At 42.3% G+C, this 24124-nt stretch overlaps 1 protein-coding gene across 1 annotated transcript in view; it reads left to right on the top strand.

Annotated features, from left to right (window-relative positions):
* UBASH3B (ubiquitin associated and SH3 domain containing B) overlaps positions 1 to 24124 on the top strand; it is a 165974-nt gene that overhangs the window by 129107 nt on the left and 12743 nt on the right. The window contains exons 6-11 of the mRNA XM_036746266.1: positions 5238 to 5446; positions 9314 to 9449; positions 12648 to 12768; positions 15847 to 15969; positions 16760 to 16852; positions 18157 to 18301. Of these exons, the coding sequence (XP_036602161.1) occupies positions 5238 to 5446; positions 9314 to 9449; positions 12648 to 12768; positions 15847 to 15969; positions 16760 to 16852; positions 18157 to 18301 (827 nt within the window). The remainder of the gene's footprint in view (positions 1 to 5237; positions 5447 to 9313; positions 9450 to 12647; positions 12769 to 15846; positions 15970 to 16759; positions 16853 to 18156; positions 18302 to 24124) is intronic.

Genomic DNA, 24124 nt, shown 5'->3' with positions numbered 1-24124 from the left:
ATTTACAATCTATTGGGGGAGGGGGAGAATAATATGCAAACAAATATATACAAAACAAACTATATACAAGATAGATAAGAAATAACAGCGGAAAGACACCAGAATCGGGATGGGTTGAGGAAGATACAGAAGGTAGAAATTTATTGAGTAGAGGAGGTGACATGATCAAAACTTCATTTTAGGAAATTCACTTTGGTGACTAGATGGAGGATAGATTGGAGTGGGGAGAGACTTGAGGCAGGTAGACCCACTGCCAGGCAATTATAATAGTCCAGGTGTGAGGTGATGAAGGCCTGTACCAGAATGGGGGCAATGTCAGAGAGAAGGGGGCAAAGGTGAAGTTGACAGGCCTTGGCAACAACTTAGACATGGGGGTGAGAGATAGTGAGAAATCCAGGATGACTCCCAGCTCATGGGCCCGAGGACCTGGGAGGATGGTGTTGCCTTCTACAGTAAGAAGGAAGGTAGGAGGCAGGGAGAATTTGGGGAGAAGATAAATGAGTTCTATTTTGGATATATTGAGTTTAAGATGTCTACTGGACATCCAGTTCAAAATGTCTGAGAGACAATTGGAGATGTGAGATTGGAAGTCAGCAAAAATGCTGGGACAGGAAAGGTAGATTTGAGAATCATCAGCATAGAGGTGGTAATTAAATCCCTGGGAGCTGACGAGATCACGAAGTGAAGGAGAAGAGAAGAGAGCCTAGGACAGAACCCTGAGGGACACCTATGGGTAGAGGGTATGATCTGGAGGAGGAGACGGAGGAGTGGTCAGATACATAGGGGAACCAGGAGAGAGTGATGTCCTGAAAACCTAGAGAGAATTGAGGACGAGAGAGAGAGTGATCCACAGTGTCAGAGCTACAGAGAGGTCAAGGAGGATGAGGATTGAGAAAAGGTCCTTGGATTTGGCAACTAAGAGATCATTAGTAACTTTGGACAGAGCAGTTTTGGTGGAATGATAAAGTCAGAAGCCAGATTGTAAGAAGAGAGTGAGAGGAGAGAAAGTGGAGGCACCTATTGTGGATGGCCTTTTTAAGGAGCTTCTCTATGAAGGGCAGAAAAGATACAGGATGATAGCAGAAATGGAAGGAGCAAGTGAGGGTTTTTTTTTTCAGGCTAGACACAGGCCTGTTTGTAGGCAGTAGGAAAGAGCCAGTAGAGAGGAAGCAATTGAAAATAAGTGAGAGAGTGGGGATGACCTAGGAGGCAGTCTGTTGGAGGAGATAGGATGGAATGGGCTTACTTGAACAAGTACAGGAGTTAGCCTTGATAAGGCTCATTTCATTAAATGAAACACTTATTATCTGTGTGACAAGTACGTAAGTACTCAAACTCCATCTGACTCAGTTCCTTCGTCTATAAAATGAGAATAATGATAGCATCAAGAGTTGTTGTATGTAATAATCACGTCAAGAGTGGTTTTGAGGATAAAATGAGATTTGTAAAGCACTTTGCAAACTGTAAAGTTCTATGTAAATGATAGAGATAATTAAGATGATGTTTCCCAACCTTAAGATTACTTTTCTGTATAATCTTGGGTCATTGTGAATTTTAGGTAATCCTAGTACTACCCCTTCACTTCACTTCATCCTCTGGGGCTTATCTCCACCCTTTTCTGTTCCTCAGTTTTGTTTTGTTTTGTTTTTATCTCCAGAACACGGTTACTTATCCTTGTCCCAATGATCTTCCCTTCACAAAAAGAGTCTAGACCTGTGATTTCTTTGATGTAAGGAATTGGCCACTGCAGAAACTCCCTCCACCAGGGTAGGGTCAGTAAATCATCAGTGATTCATCATCTTAGAAAGTTGCCTAGAGGTACTGACAAGGTTCAGTGACCTGCCCATCCGTGGTCACATAGCTAGTATGAGTAAGAGGCAGGATGCAAACCCAGATTTCCCTGATCTAAGGCCAGCTCTCTCCCATCAATTATTCCATACTACCTTCCCAAGGTAAGTAGTAGAAGATCTTGGAGTTGGAATGGATCTTAGATAAGGTCATTTAGTCCAACCCAGGACCTGTATTATAAATTCTCTTCTTCTGTGTCCTTGACTAATATTCAGCCTCTGCCCCCCAAAATGTCTAGTAACAGGGAGCTCACTATCTCCATAAGGCAATCTACTGTATTTTTAAACAGTTGAGTGGAGAGCTCTGGCCTGGGCTTCATTCCTCCTCATGCAGAGCCTTCTCCCTCCATCCTGTTCCAGGGAAAGGAAATTTCTTTTTAGTGGATTCATCACACACGTATCCCTTTGATTAAGAGAAATGTCTTATATTGTTCTTAATCAGTTTTGCAAATGCTTAGAATAGGACTCTTTGCCGAGGGGAGGTGGGGATGTATCTAGGAAGGAAGCCAGACTTGGGAGTCGGGGAGAGGATATGGATCGAGGAGAAGGGAACGGATGGGCCCTAATAAACAAAATTAAAAAGAACTGAGCATAAATCTTATATTATTGCAAGATTATTTACTGGTCCATCCCTCTGCTTCCAGGCCAGGACTATCTTCTTTTGCCTAGTCTGACTTCTCAACTCTGCCCCCAGTGAAGTGACTAGCTCATGGTCCCACCCAGCATAGCTGCCAGAGGAACAGGAGGTAACCAGGAAGTATTGTGACCTGGGGAGAAACTCTCAGCGTGATGAAATGGGAAAAATATTGGCCTGGGAGCTAGGAAACCTGGACTCTAATTCTGGCTCTGCCTCCAACTTGTCATGTGACTCTGGGCAAATAACAGATTTTCTAGACTTTCATTTCATCCCCTGTAACAGTAATAATGATGACAGAAATATTAATAACAGTACTACTAGTAGTAATAAACATTTATTTAGCACTTTTGCTATATGACCATAAAAGTTTACAAAGGTTTGTGAATGTCATCTCATTAGAGCCTATATGACAAGAGGTTTTTTTAGACTAAGGGGCTTTCTAGCTCTAATATTAGGGCAGCTAGGTGGTGTAGTAGATAGTGTTGGGCCTGGAGTTAGGAAGACTCATCTTCTGAATTCAAATCTGGCCTCAGATACTAGCTGTGTGACCCTGGGCGAGTCACTTAATACCTCAGTTTCCTCATCTGTAAAATGAGCTGGAGAAGGAAATGGCAAAAACCACTCCAGTATTTTTGCAAAAAAAAAAAAAAAAAAGCCAAATGGGGTCACAAAGAGTTGCACACAAGTGAAATGACCCAATAACCACAAAGCTCTGCTATTTGTTCCACGGATTCCAGTGCCCTCCATGTTGGAAGACGTAGACCTTCACACATATTCTCTCCATCTGGCCCATTTGGGCTCTACAGAGAAGAATGGTTTTCCCTGAGGGAAAAAAATTTTACATTGGTGCCTACACTAGCAGATGGGACAGTGGGTGACTGGGTCCAAATCTGTTTGCAAGGAACAATTTCCTAAAATGCCTCTGGTGTATTTAGATGCTAATCCAAAAATGAAATATCTTCCCTCATGGGTGAAGTCAATCATTCAACCAACAAGCGTTTACTTTGTGCCAGGCACTGTGTTAGGCCCTAGGGGTATAAAACAAAAAATGAAACAATCTCTGTTAAGGCAATTCTAGGAAATTAATCTGGAACAGCCTGTCAGTATCCAGCATAAATCCATTTCCAAAGGATATGGATTATTTTTTTTCAGATCCATCAATTGATAAGTATTAATCACCAACAATATGACAGACAAATAGAAAAGATAAAATAATCCACACTCATAAGTAACTTATGTTCTACAGGGGAGACAAAAAGGACATAATACATATCTACAGAAAGAAATATAAGGAGATGAGCACAAAGTAGTTAAGTACAAAGCAGTTTGAGAGGGAGGATCAGGAAGGGGGGAAGGGGAGGTTTGAGCTATATCCTGAAGAAAGAGAGAGGCTTCTATGAGGAGGAGGCAGCTGTGTGCTGGTAAATATTTAACAACTGGATTTCCAAAAAAAAGTATAGAGGACACACTTTTTAAGTTTAATTATTAACATTTTCTCTGTCATTTTCTTGAGTGTAGACCAGAGGTGTCAAAATACATGGAGGCCCTCCATGACACTCCCAAGAGAAACTGGACCATATTAAAATGTAATTGGAAAATATTTAACAAAATAAATAAAAATACAATAGAACATAGATAATGTTAATATGTGGTTTTCTAAGACAGTATGCTTCCACAGAGATCCTTATGTATGGTTTAGTGACCCCATTTCTATTAGAATTTGATACCACTAACCTAGAAAACCAAGGGAAAAAAGTGTGTGTGTGTGTGTGTGTGTGTGTGTGTGTGTGTGTGTATGTATGTATGTATGTATATATATGTGTATATACATTATATATGTGTGTGTATATATATATGTATGTATATGTATACATATACATTCACACAAACTCCATTTTTTTGTTTAATCTGCATTATTAACGTTTTCTTCATCACTTTCTCAAGTCTATACAAGTAACAAAATATTAAGTCAAGCCCTGATTTGTAGCATTTGCCAATTTCTAAGGTGTAAATTCTCACACTGAAAATTTGACAGTCGGCCCTCTGACTCCAGCACACCCCTGGGTAGAGGTGAGGGGGGAGTGAATTTTACTCAAAAACAGAAGAGATGGAGTTTCGCCTGTGAGGAACAGAAAGAAAGATAGTTTGCCTAATAAAGCTGGGAAAATGGAGTGGAGACAAGGTTGTAAAAGACTGTAAAAGCTTAATATAGGAGTTTATATTTCATTCTAGATAGAATAGGAAGCTGTAATATCTACTTGAAAAATGATTTTTTTTTTGGTGATTCTTTCCGGTAAAAGACTAGGTGGTGGGTTAGAGTGTTGGATAGAGTGAGTTTAAATTTGGCCTCAGACATTTACTAGCTTAGCTGAGTGACCTTGGGCAAGTCACTTAACCTCTGTTTGCCTAGGAGGCAACTAGGTGGCTCAGTGGATAGAGTGCTAGGCCTGGAATCAGAAAGACCCAAATTAAAATCTGGTCTCAGTCACTTACTGGCTGTGTGACCCTGGGCAAGGCACTTAACCTTGTTTGCCTCACTTTCCTCATCTGTAAAATGAGCTGGAGGAGGAAGCGGCAAACTCCAAATATCTTTGCTAAGAAAACTTCAGATGGGGTCCTGAAGAGTTAGACACATGTGAAAACAACTGAACCACAGGATAGGATAGGATAAAACAAACTTGCCCACTCACAAGAGCATTTACAGGGATGGTTTGGGTACAGTTTTCACATGCCTCCCTCTTTTTCTTTCTCAGACGCTACAAGTAATCTATCCCTACACTCCACAAAATGATGATGAACTGGAGCTGGTACCTGGAGACTTCATTTTCATGTCTCCAATGGAGCAGACAAGTACCAGTGAGGGCTGGATCTATGGCACATCCTTAACCACTGGCTGTTCTGGGCTCCTGCCTGAGAATTACATCACCAAGGCAGATGAATGCAGTACCTGGATATTCCATGGGTAAGCAGACTCTTGGGGCTTACTGCTTTTTATGGTTAGTCTTCCTAATGCGAAACAATCACACAGAACTTTTAAGGGCAAGGAACTGAAGCAGGGTATGTAGAATGGGGTGTTATGCTTTGTTTGTTTAATGCATGAGGTCCAGGGGGAGAGAAGATGTATGGTCCCCAGGCTTCTGGCTAACTGCATAGGGCTTGGGAAGGAGGATACATGGACAGCTCCACCCCACCATGTCCATTTTGCATAATCAGATAAAAATTGCTATCTTGAGTTCCTGTTTGGGTCTGGAACTAGGACCCATAGAGGGGGAAGCATGGGGCAGCTAGGCAGCACAGTGGATCGAGAGCCTGGAATCAGAAAGACCTGAGTTCAAATGTGACCTCAGATGCTTATTAGCTGTGTGACCCTGTGCAAGTCAGTTAACCTCTTTTCCTCAGTTCCCTCATCTGTAAAAGGGAGATGATGATAGTACCTATCTCACAGGGCTGTTGTGAAGATCAAATGAGACAGTAATTGTAAATGCTTAGCACAGTGCCTGGCACATAGTAAGCACTTTATAAATGTTAGCTGTCATTTTTAATACCTAGAGTGAAGTGTTACTTGAGAGATATCCCAATGCCCCTGGCCCTCGTTGGTTTGGGATCCGTCCCACCCAGCCCTAGTGCAGACGCCCATCATCTCCATCATAGTGTGTTCCACAGGCAGTTAGATGGATTGTGTGGAGGGTAGAACGCTGGCTTTGGAGTTAGGAGGATTGGAGTTCAAACCCCATCGTCTCCGATGTTAACCAACTCTGTAACCCTGGGCTTCTCGCTTCCCCACCCTGTTTTCCTCAGATGTAGAATGAGGTTAATAATGGCACCTTTCTCACAGGGTTGTTATAAGGGTCAGTGGACATAACCCTTTGATAACCATAAAAGGTTATATAAATGCTGGTCACTGTTATCATTGCTGTGGTGGTTATTATTATATGGCTTCCACCAAGCAGGCCTGGCAAGTTTCCCCCTTGTCAAGTCAGTAATAATATTAGTTCCCATTTATTTAGTCCTTTTGCAAACATTTTACAGCTCTTATCTTATCTGATCTTCACAGCAGCCTTGTGAAGTAGGGGCTTTTACTGTTCCCATTTTACATATAAGGAAGGCTCAGAGAAGGAAGTTAAGTGACTTGAGCAGTCACACAGCTAGGAAGTGTCTGAGCAGCGGTTCAAGTGCTATATACACTATCATGGCAGTATGGTGTCATTGACCGCAGGGTACCTTTCTGGAAGATGGCGTGTCATTCTCAGGACTTGATTGTTCTCTGGGCTATCCCCTCCACCCATCCCCAGCCGAGTCTGGTGTTCATTGCAGCCTGTATGGGACCCTTCAACTTATCTAAAATGAGGAAGACCAAACCATGGGTGCCCTCCTTGATTGATCCAAGAGTGAAAGCTCTCCCTGGCTCCCCTGTCCTATGGGGGAGGCGGCTGGTTTGCTTCTCTTCCCTCTTAGTAAACCTGTGCTCTGCCTCACGCCAGCGCATGGTGCCTGACGTTAGCACAATTATTATTGTTATTATTTTTTTACAAGCATGAAAGAGAAGCAGAGGGACATAATTTGAGCCTATATTTTGTTTAGGGAAAGAAAAGATGAGAAAGCTCCCTCCCTCCATTAGCTTTAGGAACATAAGTCATAAATATGGAGTCAGGAATATTTTCTAATCTCTCTTCTATCCCACATCATTTCCTCTCCATAAGTTCAGATTGAAGTTAGTAAGTTCTGACAGCTAAGCATCTTTGGCATATGAAGCAAAACTTAAATTTATTTACTGCTAACCTCCAGAAAAATATGGGTCAGTAAGTAAAGGGAACTCTGTACACATTCCTTAAAACCCATTTTATAACACCTACACACTCACACACACTCTCTCACTATTTCTCTCTCTCTCTCTCTCTCTCTCTCTCTCTCTGTCTCTCTCTCTCTCTCTCTCTCTCCCTCTCTCAATCTCTCTCTCTCTCTCATTTTAAAATGGCCTTTGCATTAACTAGGGCTTGGGAATAAGCCTGAGTGAATATAACATGATTGGATTATCAGATTATAGGGAATTGTATGGATTACAGTCCCCATTTTCTAAGGCAAAGATTAGTGATGGTATCTCACCTGAGAAGTATGTTTGAAATTAAATGGATTATTCTTCCATAACCTACTCCTTGGTCTCTGGTTAATGTCAGGTAATGAATTTTACCTATTGTTAAACTCTCAGAACTCCTTTCGGACTTCTCTTCTCTTGGCTAGGTGGTCTCCTTCTATATTTTTCTTATCCTTCCTATTTTCCAGTCCTCTGTATGCTTTTCCAAGTTCTCTTCACCAGTCTTAAGAAAACATGTCCTCAGGACTTAGGCGCTCTGGTTCTGGGTTTCTCTAGCTGTTGACTGATTTTCATGGGTGGCCTAAGCTAGACAGTCTCAGGATGCATTTTCAAAACAAGTTATCCTTGGGGATGAACAGGCATAGCTATGGTCCTTAAGGAGATGATGTGGTTTTGGTGCTGTTTTCAAAATAAAGTTCCTGACTGTTACCTTATTGAAACTGACAGCCCCAAATCAGAGTGAATCATATCCCTTTTGTTGCATTGACAGCTGAGGAAGCTGACAGTGTTTTTGTCAGTGAAATGCGGGAAGGAGGGAAGGAAGCCAGTCGATCTCTTCAAAGCCATAATTGAGCTGAAAAGTGAGGAGGCACAAACCAGCAAGATGTAGCAACGTGATTCCACAAATCCCATCATTTCAGGCCCCCAAAGCTTTGAGGCAGGGAGGGAGGCTGGCTTCTCTCCAGCTGGAGGGGTTGTAGAAAGGGTCATTAGGAGGGAGGTAGATTTCTGTCAGAAAAAAAGGAGGCTCAGATGATACATTAGCTGGCACCAATGGATACTCCACATGTTTGTTTTGTTGCTGTGATGGCTGTCATTCCCATTAGTGGCAGGAAGAAAAGCCTTCATTTCTAAGTATCTGTGTAACACATACATTAAATGCTTCCCTTCAGGTTGCCCAAGAGGCCAGAGAACATTTTTCATTGAATTTATCCAATAACCAAAATTTAACAGCCACATTTATGAGATGAGCCGTCTTGGTCGCTCGCTAATTCAAAGTAACTTAATGTGGGGGGAAAGAGGGGCTTGATGTAACTGCCTCCCACTCAGCCTTAACCCTAGTTGGGCTCCAACAGTCTTTTATTAAATAGTTTTGGATGGAGGTTAGTCTCTGTCCCTTCACATATGGTGAGGATGATCGCCTGTGAAATGCTTCTCCATTTGATTATCTCTTTTGGGGGCATGAGACGGGAGACAGGAGAGGATAGGAGAGAGGAGGCAAGCAGTCGCAAGGTTTCCATGACTCTGGAGATGTGAAGACAAGTGGGCAAGGATACAAAAAGCCCTCCCTCCCTATGAAAATGACTATGGACAATAAGATTAACAGCAGGAATCCTTTATTTCTTTTCAGCTGGGATAATAGCAGGATACAGTGGCATATAATTGCTGTGGCATTATAGCTAAATATGTAGTTGGTGCCAGCCCTGCCGGTAACACTGTACTAAATGTATAAATGATGGACCCCAGCCCTGCCCAGAGGGGTCTTCCAGTTGGATTCATGCACAAGTAAATCTGTCTGCCCTTAATTTATTAATTGCTTGGCTTTTCAAAGTAGAACAAGATGTTCTTCCCAAGGAATCAGGATATCATGTCCTCCCCCTTTACCATTGACCACCACCATCACTGCCACTCATATTTTTTCATGTTAATTAAGTCCCTCATCCTGAAGGCCAGAGAACACATGGCCTGTTGCTCGTGGTACCAATAGTTTATGTCTTCCTGTCCTTTTCTCTGTAGTTCTTATTCAATTCTGAGCACATCATCGTCCTCCAGCTCACTCATGTTCAGTGATGGCATTTTGGAGAGGCGGCAGCAGGAGGAACAGGGTCCAGGGGAGACGTCTCCCCTCACCATCATCTGCCAGCCCATGCAAGTAAGTTTGGCCAGTAACATTTGGGAAACATTCTACAATCATTTGATCAATAAGTTCTTACTAAGCACACACCAGACAACATCACTCATATGCACTGCGTGGCGTGCTTTAAAATCTATGGAGAGGCATGTTGGTGTAATGAGTAGAAAGCTGCCTTCAGAGCCACGAAGACCTACATCTAAGACCAGCCGCTAACATATACTGGCTGTTTGACTCTTAACAAGTCATGTTACCTCTCAATGCCCATGGCAGCCTTCTAAGAACGTAAGTTGTGGGGAAGGTACTGCAGTGGCAGAGAAGTTCCATACTGGGAGATCCCTTCACCAATGAAATCATGGGTCCAATCCCTGTCCCTCTAATGTTTACCAAGCGCTTTTCTCAAGCAATTCCTGAGGTTGAGGCAGGTTGTACAAATATTGTTATCTGCCTCCCCATGCACCCCTATCCCCAGTGATGTTGTTTGTCCTTGGTCCTCGTTACATATCTAGAGCTAGGCCTCTAAGTGAAATAATTGGCCCATGCTCACACAGTGAATAAATATCCAAGGAGAGATTTGAACCCTGGTCTGATTCCCAAATCCAGTAATCATCTACTTCATCCAGTTAGGTGCTTTGGAAGAATAGAAAGAAGTATGAGTCATGGTTTCTTGCTGCCTTCAGGGAGTTTGCAATCTAGCTGGGGAAATAAGATATCCTCACATGAAAAGATATAACCAATGAAAGCACGCAGTGTATGGTTAAGTGCCAAATCAGTGGTACAGACAATAGGTACTATCAGAGTTAGAGAAGGGGGTTTGTCAGTGTAGGCCAGGGTGGTCAGAGAACTTCTTGGAGTGGCTGAGGATTTGAAGAATGGGGAGGATTTTCTTGGATGTTTTAGGTGGGATGAACAAAGTCAGAAGAATGAGCAAGCTCAAGATGTAACCTGGGGAGAGTGAGGATACCATGTTGGCTTGAGCTGAGGTTTCTTCTAAGGGAGTAGTGGGAATCAGCTAGAGAGAACCCTGCCACTCCTGCACAGTTCAGCCAGGTTCATTTGCTGTAAATGAACACATAGGGCCAGCCAGCAGTGTTCCAGTCAGCAACAGCACATTTTGAATAGCTGTCTCAAATAGAGAGGGCAGAAGAAAGGGCTGTGAGTCTCTACTCAGTAATTAAAGTATCAGCACCCAGTTGGTCAGGATGGAAATTAGACCTGGGTAATTCAGTATAAGAGATAGCAGTAGTTCTTCCTGGAGCTTTTTTGGGGGGACGCTAACATGTATGCAGCCAGAGAATGCTGAATACCAATTACGTGCTGAGCACAAAGCACTATGGGGGGTGAGGGAGGGAAGGGGATGTGAACCAAGCACTTAGAAATCTCAATCCATTGAAAGAGAGACAGAATTCTCCTTCTCTTTCTCTCTCTCCCTCTCTATTTCTCACTCTCTTTTCTTCTCTGTCTCTCTCCTCTGTCTCTATGTATGTCTCTGTCCCCCCCCCTCCTCTGTGTCTGTCTCTTTTTCTGTGTCTCCATGTCTCTGTTTCTTTTTCTGCCTCTGTTTCTGTCTCTCTTACTGTGTCTTTGTTTCTTCATCTTTCTCTGTGTCTCTGTTTCTCCCTTTGTCTCTCTTGTCTCCATCTCTCTGTGTTTGTCTCTCTCTCCTGTGTCTCTTTCTGTGTCCCTATGTGTCTCTGTCTCTGTGTGTCTCTATCTGTCTCTCACTCTCATAAGCTCAAAGAATACATACTTGAGTGTGAGTGTGGCATTGGCCTGAGGTGGGGTTAATTAGGGTGGGTTTCCAGAAAGAGATGATAATGTCACTTTTAAAAGCATTTCTACTTTTATTGTCTAATTTGCATCTCATGACCTTGTAAAGTAGGCAGAGCAGGTGGTATTCCCCCCATTTTACAGATGAGGAAATAGGCTCAGGCTGTTTCAGGCTCAGAAGACAGGCATGACGTTCCCCAGTCATAGAGTTGGTAAATTTGGGAGACTCCAATTCAAGTCTTCTCATCCATTGCTGTGTCAGTATACGTAGAACCAAGTTTTTAGGATCAGAAGGGACCCGGCTAGGTAGAGAGGGAACACATTCCAGTTGATTAAAAAAAATGTAAAAGTTCTAAGGTGAGGTTAACCAGATCTTAGGCAGATTCATCCAGCTAAAACACAATTTAAACCAGACAACTAGAGCAGAAGATGGGCATGAAATGGCAAGTTTTCTCCCTATGTTGCCACTGCTTGGGAACAGCTGCTCTCTCCAGGATGCAGGAGATAATAGGGAGCCATCATAGCTCTGGAGTAGGGGAAGGATATCAGAAAGGCAAGGGAGAGAGCATTAGCTGTACAGCTAGAGGATCCAGCTTCACCCCCCCTGCTCTGGCCCTGGCTGCTTGGGTGACCTTGGCCAAGTCCTTCAATCTCTGTGGGCTACACTTTCCTCACCTGCCTAATCAGAGCATTAAATTGGATAAGCTCTGAGGTTTCTTCCAGCCTTACAATCCTGTGATCAGCACAGTGGCTAAAGATAGGCATTCTCAACGTGCAGGGTCAGAGTGGAGAGTCTGGAGGCAGTCATGGTCCTCCAGATGGTCAATGTACTCTGTAGAAATTTCACTTTTGTAACAATGGCAGTCCTGCTCCCTGAGGACATCTTACCACCAAATAGTGTCCTTATTTAGAAGAAGAAATTATACCATCACTAACTAGTTTTGCACATTTTTTCTCCCCTTTAGAATATAAGCTTCTTGAGGACAAAGACTATTTTTTTGCCTTTCTTTATTTTGGATTTGAGTCTCCCAAATTTACTCCCCTTTGCTTAGCATGGTTCCAGGCATTAAACGCAGTGCTTAATTAGTGTTTGTTAACTGACTGACTCCTTAGCTTCTTAGATCCAAGCATTAAACCAGATAGCCTTATGGCCGCTTACTAATAAGAATAGTAATCCTATGGCCCCACCTGTACCCAGGGCTTTCCACTCGGCTGTCGGAGGATCTGATATCTAGAGCTGAAAGGGACCTTAAAGGTCATCTTATTCAACCCTCTCTTTACAGATGAAGAAACTGAACCCCTGAGAAGTTACCCAAGGTCACCCAAGCCATACATGCAGAGCAAGGAGCTGGCCTCAGCTCTTGGGACTCCGAGTTCAGTACTCCTTGTAACTCATATGCTGCCTCAAAGTACTTCCCACTTACTTACTTTCTTTGTCTTTCTGAACAGCCCCTGCGAGTCAACAGCCAGCCCGGTCCCCAGAAGCGATGCCTCTTTGTCTGTCGACATGGCGAGAGGATGGATGTTGTGTTTGGGAAGTATTGGCTATCCCAGTGCTTTGATGCCAAAGGTGAGCTGATCGATGCTGATATTCGAGGGAGTGAAGCCTAACCTGGCCTTGAGGGTGCATTGAATTGGAATGTTTTACAAAATTCTCACTATGCTCTATAACCCATTTCTCCTAAACAACTCAAAGCATCTTCTGTCTGTTAGACCATATTCTTATATAACATCCCTAGGATGGAAAGAGATTCACATGCACTTGCCCCATTCTACAGATGAGGTCAAGAGAAAGTAACTTATGCCAAAGTCAGTGGCAGAGCCATGCAATCCCAGAGCTCACCTAGTTTCACCTTTGCCCAAAGCACAAATCCTATTCACAGTATCTAGCTTGTGGTCATCTGACCTCTTTTCGAAGACCTCCCGTGACAGGGAACTCATCACCTTTCAGAATTGGCCATGATGTTTTTCAACAGCTCCAGTCATTAGGGAGTTTTTCTTTATGTTTAATTGAAGTATGCTTCTCTGTATCTTTTACCATCCCCCAAGCCATGTAAAGTTAAGCTATCTTCCTGTCTTCCACATGAACCCTTCAAATATTTGAAGGCAGGTATCACATCCATATCCCCTACAAATATTCCCTTCCCCACGTCAAACCTTTTGTGTTCAGTCACCTTAAAAGGCTTCTTAAACTTTTTCCACTCACGACCCCTTTTGGCATTTTTGCATTTTGGCAGCATTTGTTGGCACTGTGTGACCTGAGGGAATTCGCAGTGCAAAGTGCGCATGCTTTGTGTTCAGAACCAAGGCTACGGCAAAGTTGTGCCGAAGCAACACAGGCAAGTGCTGCCAGAAACGCCTCAGATTCGTTATGCATTTTCTTTTTAATTAATTTTTGGTCCTTACTTGTTCAGAAACCTTTTACTGTTGCCAAGTTTTTCGCAGTCTCATATGGGGTCACAACCCACAGTTTAAGAAGTGCTGCTCTACATAGAGCATGGGCTCTATACCCTACATATGGTGGCCATCTTTCTCTGGGTGCCTTCCATCGGTGTCCCTTCTAAAATGTATCACCCAGAACTGGGAATACTGTTCCATATGCAGTCTTCTGACCACAACAGAGCAGAATGAACCATTACAGAGTGTAGCATTACTATTATTGTAAAACTACCTATTTTTAATTTTTTAATTAAAATTTTTTTTGTCTTTTGTTATTTTGTACTTAAACACAAAATGAGAAAAGAAAAAAGAAACACATACTAAAATTTATATACAGATAAGAAAAAAAAAAACCATCGCCAGGTGCACAGCAGAACATGAGAGGATTCAAAATGTATAAAGCGAAAAATTTCCATTTCAAGAAAGCCTATATAATAAATAGTACACATTGTGTTCAGAGCTGTCCATCTCTTCTTTGCTTCCTTGTAGGTTTTATTTTGTTCTTTGCTATGCACTTTTTACTTTTACTTCCTTCCTCCCCACCCACACCCCTGCCCCAAGAAGGCTGCAATTAAGCTTGAATACATGTGTATGTGTATATACACACACATATACATATAGACATCCATATACATACACACACATATATGCATACATATATACAAACCCATATGTACAGATACTTACAATGCATACATATACATAGATATCTCTAATCATACACATATACATTCACATGCATCTATGTGAGACCATACTGTATTTGTGCTCTGTTTCTCTGAAGATGAACAGCATCCACTTTCATAAGTCCAAGTCTTTCCATATTTCTCTGAATCTACCGACTCATGATTCCCTACACCACAGCGATAGTCCAAGCACATACCGTCTAGTTATTTTAAATAGTCTAAAACAGTATTGATTAGTATGGCTGACCTATAGTGTAGTTTCCCAGTTTTTCTCTTTTGATGAAATTTACTGGAACTTTAACTGTCCAAGATCATGAGAACTCCCTATTTATATAGGCCGTGGATAGAGCACATGCCTTTGAGTCAGGAAGACGTGAGTTCAAATCCTACCTCAAACGCTCCCTAGCTGGGTGACCCTGGCTGGGTGACCATTTCACCTCTCTGTGTCTGAGTTCACCCTTCTGTAAAGTGGGGATAATAATAGCACCTACTTCAAAGGGATATTGTGAGGAGCAAATGAGTTAACACAGGCAAAGTGCTTCACAAACCTTAAGGCATTACATATGTGCTATATACTTATTATCATCATCATCATCTTCATCATCATAGTCGTCACTATCTGCTTCCTTGCTGTGGCTACAGTCCTCCCTCCCTCAAATCAAAGTCCACTGCAAGTCATGTCGTCATCTCCCCGATGTCATGGTCCTGTTTGAGAATGAAGGGCAAACCACACAGCCACAAGAGGGAGAACCAGCAAGACTTGACAACTCGTTAGATACAAGGGAGAAGGGGGAGGAGGAGGAGTCAAGGGTGACCCCAAGGTTCTGAAGGATACTAGTGCACTTTCAGAAATAGTAACATTTAAAGGAGAAGCTAATGAGTTTCATTTGGGACATTTTGAATTTAAGATGTCTATAGCTCATCCATATGGATTTATAGAAGAATAGATTAGAACTGGTGGGGACCTTATCCAATCCAACTGGCTTGCTCTATAAATGAGGGATCTGAGGGCCAAAGAAATTGAATGAAAATGATTTGCCCAAGGCCGTAGAGGTAGGAAGCATCAGAAGCAGGATTTGAACCCACATCCTCTTGACTCCAGAGTTCATGTTCTTTTCTCTGTACCATACAAGGCCACCTGGTGTAATCCTTATCTAATGTGTGAATTAGCTCTCCAGCAGCTTCAATAAGCAGTCGTTTAGCCTCACTTGAACACCTCCAGTGACAGGGAACTTACTTCACAAGGCAGCCTATCCCACTATTGAATACATTTAATAGTTTAAGAAGCTTTTTACATGGAGGCAAAATCTACCTCCCTGTAACTTTAAAGCAGAATAGAAAATAGACTCCAGAATATAATTGCCAAGCCAGTGTCAGCTCGCTGAACGCTCTTAATGTTTTCCATTGCTCTGAAGCAAAGTTAGCTTCTCTTGGCCAGTAAGAACTAGGATGGCAGAATCATTAAGAGAAGGTTTAAAAGGCAGAGAATTCAAGTGGTCCTGTGCCTGATTTTTCTCTCTTAGGCCGTTACATCCGCACCAACCTGAATATGCCTCACAGTTTACCTCAAAGGAGTGGTGGCTTCCGGGACTATGAGAAAGATGCACCAATCACTGTGTTTGGATGTATGCAAGCCAGACTAGTAGGTAAGTCATCCCAGACTAACTTTCTTTTTGGATTACCATCTTAGGGGGAGGGGTTGCTGTGGGGGCTGCCCCCCAGTGGAATGTATGATAGTGCTTTCTGAGCCTCAAGGATACAGGACATTCCCTATGGGCCTTCTCTGTACTTGCTACTGGTGTGAGTCCCTATACCCCTGGAATGTCAAGCCTTCCAGATAAAGCAGCTGCCTTTGCCATGACAACTTATATGGAAGGCCAAAATATGAACAGGAGACATCAGGGATGAATGGCCATTCCAGTATGGCTAAAGCTGGGTCTGTACCTGTCAACTTTGCATCCATCAGTTTTTTAGTTTATCCCACACCCGCCATCTAGAGACAGCAGTCTCTGCTCCAAAGGAAGTGGATACCACCAGAAAAATATAAACATTCATCTAGAGATTAGAATGGTCTCTGGTGTCTGAGAGTTAATGCTCTCAGGTTTTATTTGCTTTCATTTTCATCAATATAAATCTACAATCTATTATCATAAAATCCATTATCCAGCCCCTGGATTACCTAGGGCTCAGCTCCCTGCTAACTGAGCATTTTGCTGCTCATGAGGCCTGCAGAGATGGAACAGAGAAAAGATGAAAGAGTTTATCACTTTTGCTTTTTGTTGGGGACGCTGGTGAAAGGTTTATTTGGGGATAAGGTTCAGATCACTAGGCTTCTGTGTGAGCCATTGTGTGTCTTGCGTACCCTGGCTAGGTGAGGTCACATTTGGGTACTAGCCCAGACCAAATATAGCCAGTGCATTCTATTTCTCTTTGTAGGTGAAGCCCTGTTAGAAAGTAACACCATCGTTGACCACGTCTATTGTTCCCCATCCCTGCGATGCGTCCAGACTGCACACAACATTCTGAAAGGTAAGAATCATAAGCTTGTACATCTTGAAAGTGTCATCTAATCCCTTGCCTCTGGGCAGCTCCACCCCTAAGCCTTCCTAGAGAGATGGGACTTTTAACCAAGCATTTTTAGCTTGTTTTCCATGGAAAATAGCTTTTCTTATGTAGTTTCTCAGCGGTCGGCAATAGATTCAATAGACGTTTATTAGGTATGCAGAGCGTGGTACTTATCTCTTGGAGGAAATACAAAGATTATATAAGACATAATCCCTGCCTTCCTAAAGCTTACTTTCTAGTAAAGGGAATAAGACACAAAAACAGATGTACAAAATATGACATTGTAAGTGCAAGAGAGAGTTGTAAAATGAAGTGCTATATGAGGTTGGGAGTTGATGGGGGAGGAGGTCATTACTAGCCAGGGGAAATAGAGAAGATTTCATGGAGGAAGAGACATTAAAGGGTGGGGAGGAACTCTGTAGAAGAAAGGAGTTCCAGACATAAGGAACAGCATGACCAAAGGCATGGAAACAAATAGGGTCAGCACAGCACATTCAGGAGACGGAGGAGATGAGTTTGGTGGAAGCACCTGATGGTTGGCAGAGCAAAGAATTGAGAATATGAATAGGATGCTATTACACTGTGAAGGCCCTTAAATAGTAGACAAAAGAGCTTGAACTTTGCTAAGTAGGCAAGCCCACAGAAGAGTCTGAATAGAAAAGTAATATAGATTTTAGATAAGAAGACCATTCTGGCAATGGGTTAAGAATAGGTGGAAGAGGAATAAGAATCTGGAGGCCAGAGGGCATGGTAAGGAGATGATTGCCATCATTTAAATGAGTGGTAATGATGGTATACAATAGAGTTGTGGCAGTGAGGAGAGGAGGAGATAAATGGAAAATATGCCAACATTGACAGGAAATTGGCAGGACAGTGCTTGATTGGATGTGAATCTCCCTTCAGTAATCTATCACTGCCTCCATATTTACATTCCCAAAACATAGATCTAACTACATCACCTCCATGGTCAGGAATCTTCAGTGCTTCCCTACTTGTGTTTTTTTTTCTTTGAAAGAGGCGCCACCCAATAGCATGATGGTTTGGCTGGTGCCTCAAGTTCTGAGTATTTGTAACTCACTCTGGGAGATCAAAAACTGCCTTTGGAAATGGGCTCGTTTGCAAATTCATGTATGAGTTGGAGACAGCAGCCAAGTGGAAAAGAAATTGCTGACTTAATCAGAATGGAAAATGAGTCCTAACCAATATGGTCCCCATTCTCTTAAAAGAACTGCTTTCCCTCTGCCTTCATTTTCTTTTCCTCTTCCAAGGTTTACAACAAGAAAATCACTTGAAGATCCGTGTGGAGCCTGGCTTGTTTGAGTGGACAAAGTGGGTCGCTGGGAATACTTTGCCTGCGTGGATATCCCCATCAGACTTAGCTGCTGCCAACCTGAGTGTTGATACAACCTACAGGTAGCCTCACATCAATCGTTATTTCCTGAGATTGATTTAAAGATTATTTTCCAAATTATTTTCAGTTGCATGTGATCCACCTCCAGTTGAGAGAGTGGCAGACTCAGAGTGCAGACTGAAGCACTTTTCAGGGGGAGGAGGGGAGGGAGAAATGTGGCTAATGTGAGAATTGATTCTTCTTGAGTATAGAACACGTTTTATTTTTCTTACTTTCTTCAGTGGTGGGGCAAGGGAGGTTGGAAGGAGAAAATTCAGAACTGAAAATAAAATAAAATTGAATTTTAAAAAATTATTTACCACTTTCAACCCACAAGTTGTGGACTGACCAGACTTAGTCAGGTCTCTAGCTGTAGGAGAACTATATGTGATAATAGCAAATAATCCAAAAATAATTAGGCATTAGTATACATTATGATTTTCTTTTCCTAAAGATTTGCTTGCCCAATTACGTTTGGTTGAAAGTCACAGGAAAATAAATATGCGTTCTTTTGAGGCAGCTAGATGGTGTAATTGATAAAGTGCTGGTCTTGGAATTAGGAAACTCCGTATTCAGATTCTGCCTTTAACACTTACTAGCTGTGTGACCCTGGGAAAAATCACTCAACCTCTTGGAGGACAAAAACAAACAAACAAAACCCCCAGCTTTCTTATCTGTAAAATGGGTGTAATATAACATGACCCTCGCAGGACTGTTGTGGGGATCCACTGAGATATCATCTGTCAAATGCTTTGTACACCTTACAGTGCTATATGGCAACCCTGTGGGACAGGTAGGACAGGTGATATTAATCTTGCTTTATTGATAAGAAAATTGTGGTCCAGAGGAGTCACATGACTTGCCTATGGTCACACACCTCTTTTTTACTGAGCAGAATAATAGTTAATGTTTCTATACCACATTAGGACTTATAAATCACTTCTTCACAACCACCCCGTGAGGGCCTATGGAAGCATCAATAGACCCATTTTACAGATGAGAGCATGAAGGTTCAAAGACTGAATGACTTTCTCACTGCTGTGCAGCTACTAAGTGATGGAGCTGAGACTTGAATCCAGGTCTTCCTGTTGTTAGTCTGGTGCTACTAGATCAGACGTCCTGCTCTGGAATTAAACATGAAATACATTTACATTTATATTCAAATAATCCCCAGAGTATATCATTCACATGTCAGTAATTGGAAGTTGATTATTATAGAATTGTTATGGAATCATAGCTAAAGTCTCACCTTCTGCAAGAAGCCCTACGCAGTCCCCCTTAATGCAAGTAGTGCCTTCCCTTTATGATTATCTCCAGTTCCTCCCATCTATGTCTTGTTTGGGCAGCTAGGTGGCCCTAGGCCTGGAGTCAGGAAGAGTCATCTTCCTAAGTTCAAATCTAGCGTCAGACACTTACTAGTGCTATGACCCTGGACAAGTCACTTCATCCTGTTTGCCTCAGTTTCCTCATCTGTAAAATGAGCTGGAGAAGGCAATGGCAAACAAACCACTTTCGTATCTGTGCCAGGTCATGCAGAGTCAGCAAGACTGAACAGCCACAGCAACGTCTTGTTTATCCATCCTTGTTTGCATGGTGTCTCCCCTGTTGGATTGTAGACTCCTTGAGGTCAGGGCCTGTCTTTGGCCTTCCTTTGCATCCCTAGCACTTAGCACGGTGCCTGGAACCTAGTAGGTGCTTAATAAATGCTGGTTGACTTGAATTGTTGACTCCATCTCAGAGCTGGAATGGAGCTCAGAGGTCATCTAGTCCAATGTTGGTCTAAACTAGAATTACTCCCCCCTTCTCTTCTCCCCTCCATAACCTCCCTGACAAGTGTCGTCCAGCTTTCATTGGAAGACCTCCAGGGTGAGGGAGGGACCAACTACCTCCTGAGGTAGCCCTCTCGACTTTTGGACTAAATGATCCCTAGTGTCCTTTCCAGTTCTGAAACCTATGATCCTTCTTCCCCATGGCAACACTTCATATACTTACAAGCAGCAATTATGTTCATGTGTTCTGTCCTCTAGATCCTGATTGTTAGAACATTTCTTCACATATTGAACTAGATTCCACCGTGGCAACTTTCCCCCGTTGTCCCTAGTTAAGAAGGAAGGATAGATGGATGGATGGTTTACAAATGTTATCTCATTTGACCCTCACAATAACCCTGCTATTCTGATCTGCATTTTACAATTGAGGAAACTAAGGCTAAGTAACTTGCCCAGGGTCACACAGCTAGTCAACGTCTGTCCAGCTAGATAATAGAGTGGAGGGGTCAGGAACACTTGAGTTCAAATCATGCCTCAGACACTTTATAGCTATATGACCTTGGGCAAGTAATTTAACTTCCATCTGCCTCAGTTTCCCTATGTATAAAATGGGAATCATAATAGCACCCACCTCCCAGGATTATTGTGAGGATGAAATGAGATAATAATTGTAAAGTGTTAGCACAGTGTCAGGCACATAGTAAGTACGATATAAATGTTGGCCGTCATCATCATTATTTTCATTATTAGCATTCACTGTGCCACCTAGCTGCCTTTGGGGCCAGGCAGAATAAATCCAATACCTCCTTGACATGTTAGCCTTTCAGATGCTTGAAAACAGCTATCACATCTCTCTACCCCTTACCAAGTTTTCTCATCTTTTGCCTAAACATCCCCGTTCCTTCATCTTATCCATATGTGGCATCATTTCTAGACCTCTTGTTCTCCTAGCTGCTTTTCTCAGGATGCACTTCAGTTTTTTTTTTCTATTTCCTATAATGTGTTTCTTAGAACTGAACATAATACCTCCTTTGATGTGGTCCCATCGAGGCAGAGTACAATCATCTTCCTAATTTTGGACGTTAATATAGCCAAAGATTGAGTTAGCTTTTTTGGACTTCCACCTCACACTGTTGACTAATATTGAGCTTGATTTCTATTAAAACTCCCAGATCTTTCTTCACATAAACTCTTGTCTATCCATAGTCCCCTTCCCCAGCCCCTGGATTCATGTTACTGATTTTTTTAACCCACTTATAAGACTTCACATTTATTATTATCTCTTGATTATATTCGATCCATCATTCAGGATTCTGTCTCTTTTATCCAGCATTTTGTCTGTCCTTCCAAATGTTGCATCAATTGAAAATTTGATAAGAATTCATCAGCCGTTGATTACCAAAAAAAAACTGATGAACATCAAAGGACTGAGCAAACATCCCCGGACCCTTCCACTAGAGACCTTTCCTCCATGTTGACATTGGTCCATTAATGACTGTGCTTTGGGCTCTGACATAAACCTAATTCTGAATCCAACTCTTGCCACTTAGTCCACACTTCTGCATTTTGCCCACAAATATGTTAAGAGAGACTACATTAAATGCTGTGCTGAAATTTAGGTATACGCTGTCTATGGCATTCTCCTGATGTATCAATCTAGTAACTGTCAAAAAAAGAAATAAAGTTAGTCTGGCTTCAATTAATACACTCAAGGTTAACCACTAAGTATAGAGTCAGGTACTTGTAAAATGCCTTTTTACAGAAATAGACATTCCTAGTTATTATGGTGGGGGATGTCAGTCATTTGTCTGCGGACTATATTTAGGACGAGTGATCACTTTAACCAGCTCTTTCTCCCCTGTGATATCCTGCCCCTTCTTTTTCTAAAGCCAGAAGCACAGATCTGATGGAAAAACCTCAAAGGCATTTTGGCTCAGGTAGGCAGAGTGTCTGGATTCCCAGACTAGTTTATCTAGTCTGTAAGTAGAACCTCAGCTGACCCTCTTAGAGGAATAATATTCCTACCACTTGGAGGAATCAGTCTGTAGGTAAAAGGAAAGGATTCAAGATTTTAAAATGTCTCTCTCACCCTCCATAGTTATACTTCACTTTTTGTTCTCTCCCCCTCTGTGGCATTTCTCCCTCAGGCCATAGTTTTGCTCTGGTATGAGGAATGCAGCCAAAGGTAATGTCGTTGAGCCAGCTGAAATTGTATGTTCTGATGGGGAATCGGGGGACTTGTTGCCAGCCTGGGCAAGGCATCTTCCCCCACAGCTCCACTCCCAGCTGGCCCTGGTTGAATACAGGTCTCTGGTTTTCTCTTTAAGCAGATCATAAAATTATTCTCCTTCTGACTTGAAAAATGTGCATGGATCATTCCATCTACACTGTTTTGTGTTGTTCTTCACCCGTGTACACAAAAGAGAGATGAATCCAGGAAACTTCAATAGCAGCACATCCACAGTGCCCATTCCCAATTCCCATTTACAAGTGTATATTTGTGCTGCCCTTTTGTTTGACTTTTGAACCTGTCGACCTTTTATTTTTGTTTCTGCACATGTGAAAGTCAGCATCTCAAAATGAGGGCTGTGCTCCTCGAGTTACACTTCCTCTGGAATAACTTTAGATTGAAAAGCATTGAGGGAGATGCCAAGTGGGGCCCAAGGAATGGTAGAAGGATGGCCAAGGTCAGATGACTGAGAGTCAGGAGAGCCCAGTCCTAGTCCTTATTCTCCTCTTCACTTGCACCAATCCATTACATCACAACAGGGTTCCATCTTTTAATAGGGTTGAGACTTGTACACAATATGGTCTTTGTCACAGTCTGAGCCACAAGGCACAGGGAAGAATTACAGATTCACAGAATTTGAAGGTAGGAAGGGCAGCTTCAGTGGCCATCTTATCCACTCTATGCAGAAAAAGAATTCCCAGTATATCGTCTCTGACAAGTTATCATCTAGCCTCTGCCTGGTGACCTCCAAGGCGGGGGAGGGATCCAATCACTCCTGTGTAACCCATCCCACTTTTGAACAGATTTAATTGTTGGGGGCAGAGAGGTGGTGCAATGGATAGAGCACCGGCCCTGGAGTCAGGATGATCTGAATTCAAATCCAGCTTCAGACACTTACTAGCTGAGTGACCCTGGGCAAGTCACTTAACCCCTATTTGCCTCAGTACTTCTTCTGTAAAATGGGGACATTTCTTTCCTGGTAATGGCAAGCCATTCCAGTGTCTTTGCCAAGAAAACTCCAAAACAGGTCAAAAAAGTTGCACACAACTAAAAATGACTAAACAACAACTGTACCAGGCATTGGGGATACAGACAAAAATGAAACCACCCCTGCTCTGAAGGAGCTTATATTCTATTGTATGTATGATGTGCGATAGACCCAGTAAGAGACTGAGTGGGATTAGAAGATCACTAAAAAAGTGTTTCTGATCCCATGAGAGACATTGGTTTTCCTTTATAACTGCAGTCATGGAAGGAAAAGTATTGTTAATGTAGTCATATAAATTGGTACTGCCTCATGAGCCTTGAATCTAGAAGAAATAAGGTTGATCACCAAACACAAATTGTGACCCGCAGAAACAGTCCTCTAGCTCTTTGGACCATTTTGCTATTGACTGACTTTAGATCCAGGTTCTTGTAACTATAGTTAAGAACGGACAAAGTTAGTGAAGTCTTTATAAACGCTCAGAAAATGTAGCATTATAGAATTTTTGAGCTAGAAATTACTCTTGCCATCCCTCTTTCCCTGCCCCTTATACATGTGTATTTTGCAGATAAAAGATAAAGCCTCTAGAGCAAGAAAAAGGACCTTACAAACCATCTACTCCAACCTTCTCCTGATACCATCAGTTATTAGCTCATCTACCTCCAAAAATCATCTTTTATTTATTTGGTCAATATCTTATATTTACTTCTGTGTGTGTGTAGTATTGTCTCTGTTAAACATAAGCTCTTTGGGGGCATAGCCTTTCCCATTTTCATCTCTTGACCCTCAGTACCCTGTCAGAGTACCTGGAATATGGTAGGCACTTGGTAAATGCTTATGAAATTGAATTCCACCATACTAT

Source organism: Trichosurus vulpecula, chromosome 2 (assembly GCF_011100635.1).
Source record: "Trichosurus vulpecula isolate mTriVul1 chromosome 2, mTriVul1.pri, whole genome shotgun sequence".
Taxonomy (NCBI): domain Eukaryota; kingdom Metazoa; phylum Chordata; class Mammalia; order Diprotodontia; family Phalangeridae; genus Trichosurus; species Trichosurus vulpecula.
The sequence above is the reverse complement of the archived record's forward strand: the minus strand, read 5'-3'. Positions and strand labels throughout refer to the sequence as shown.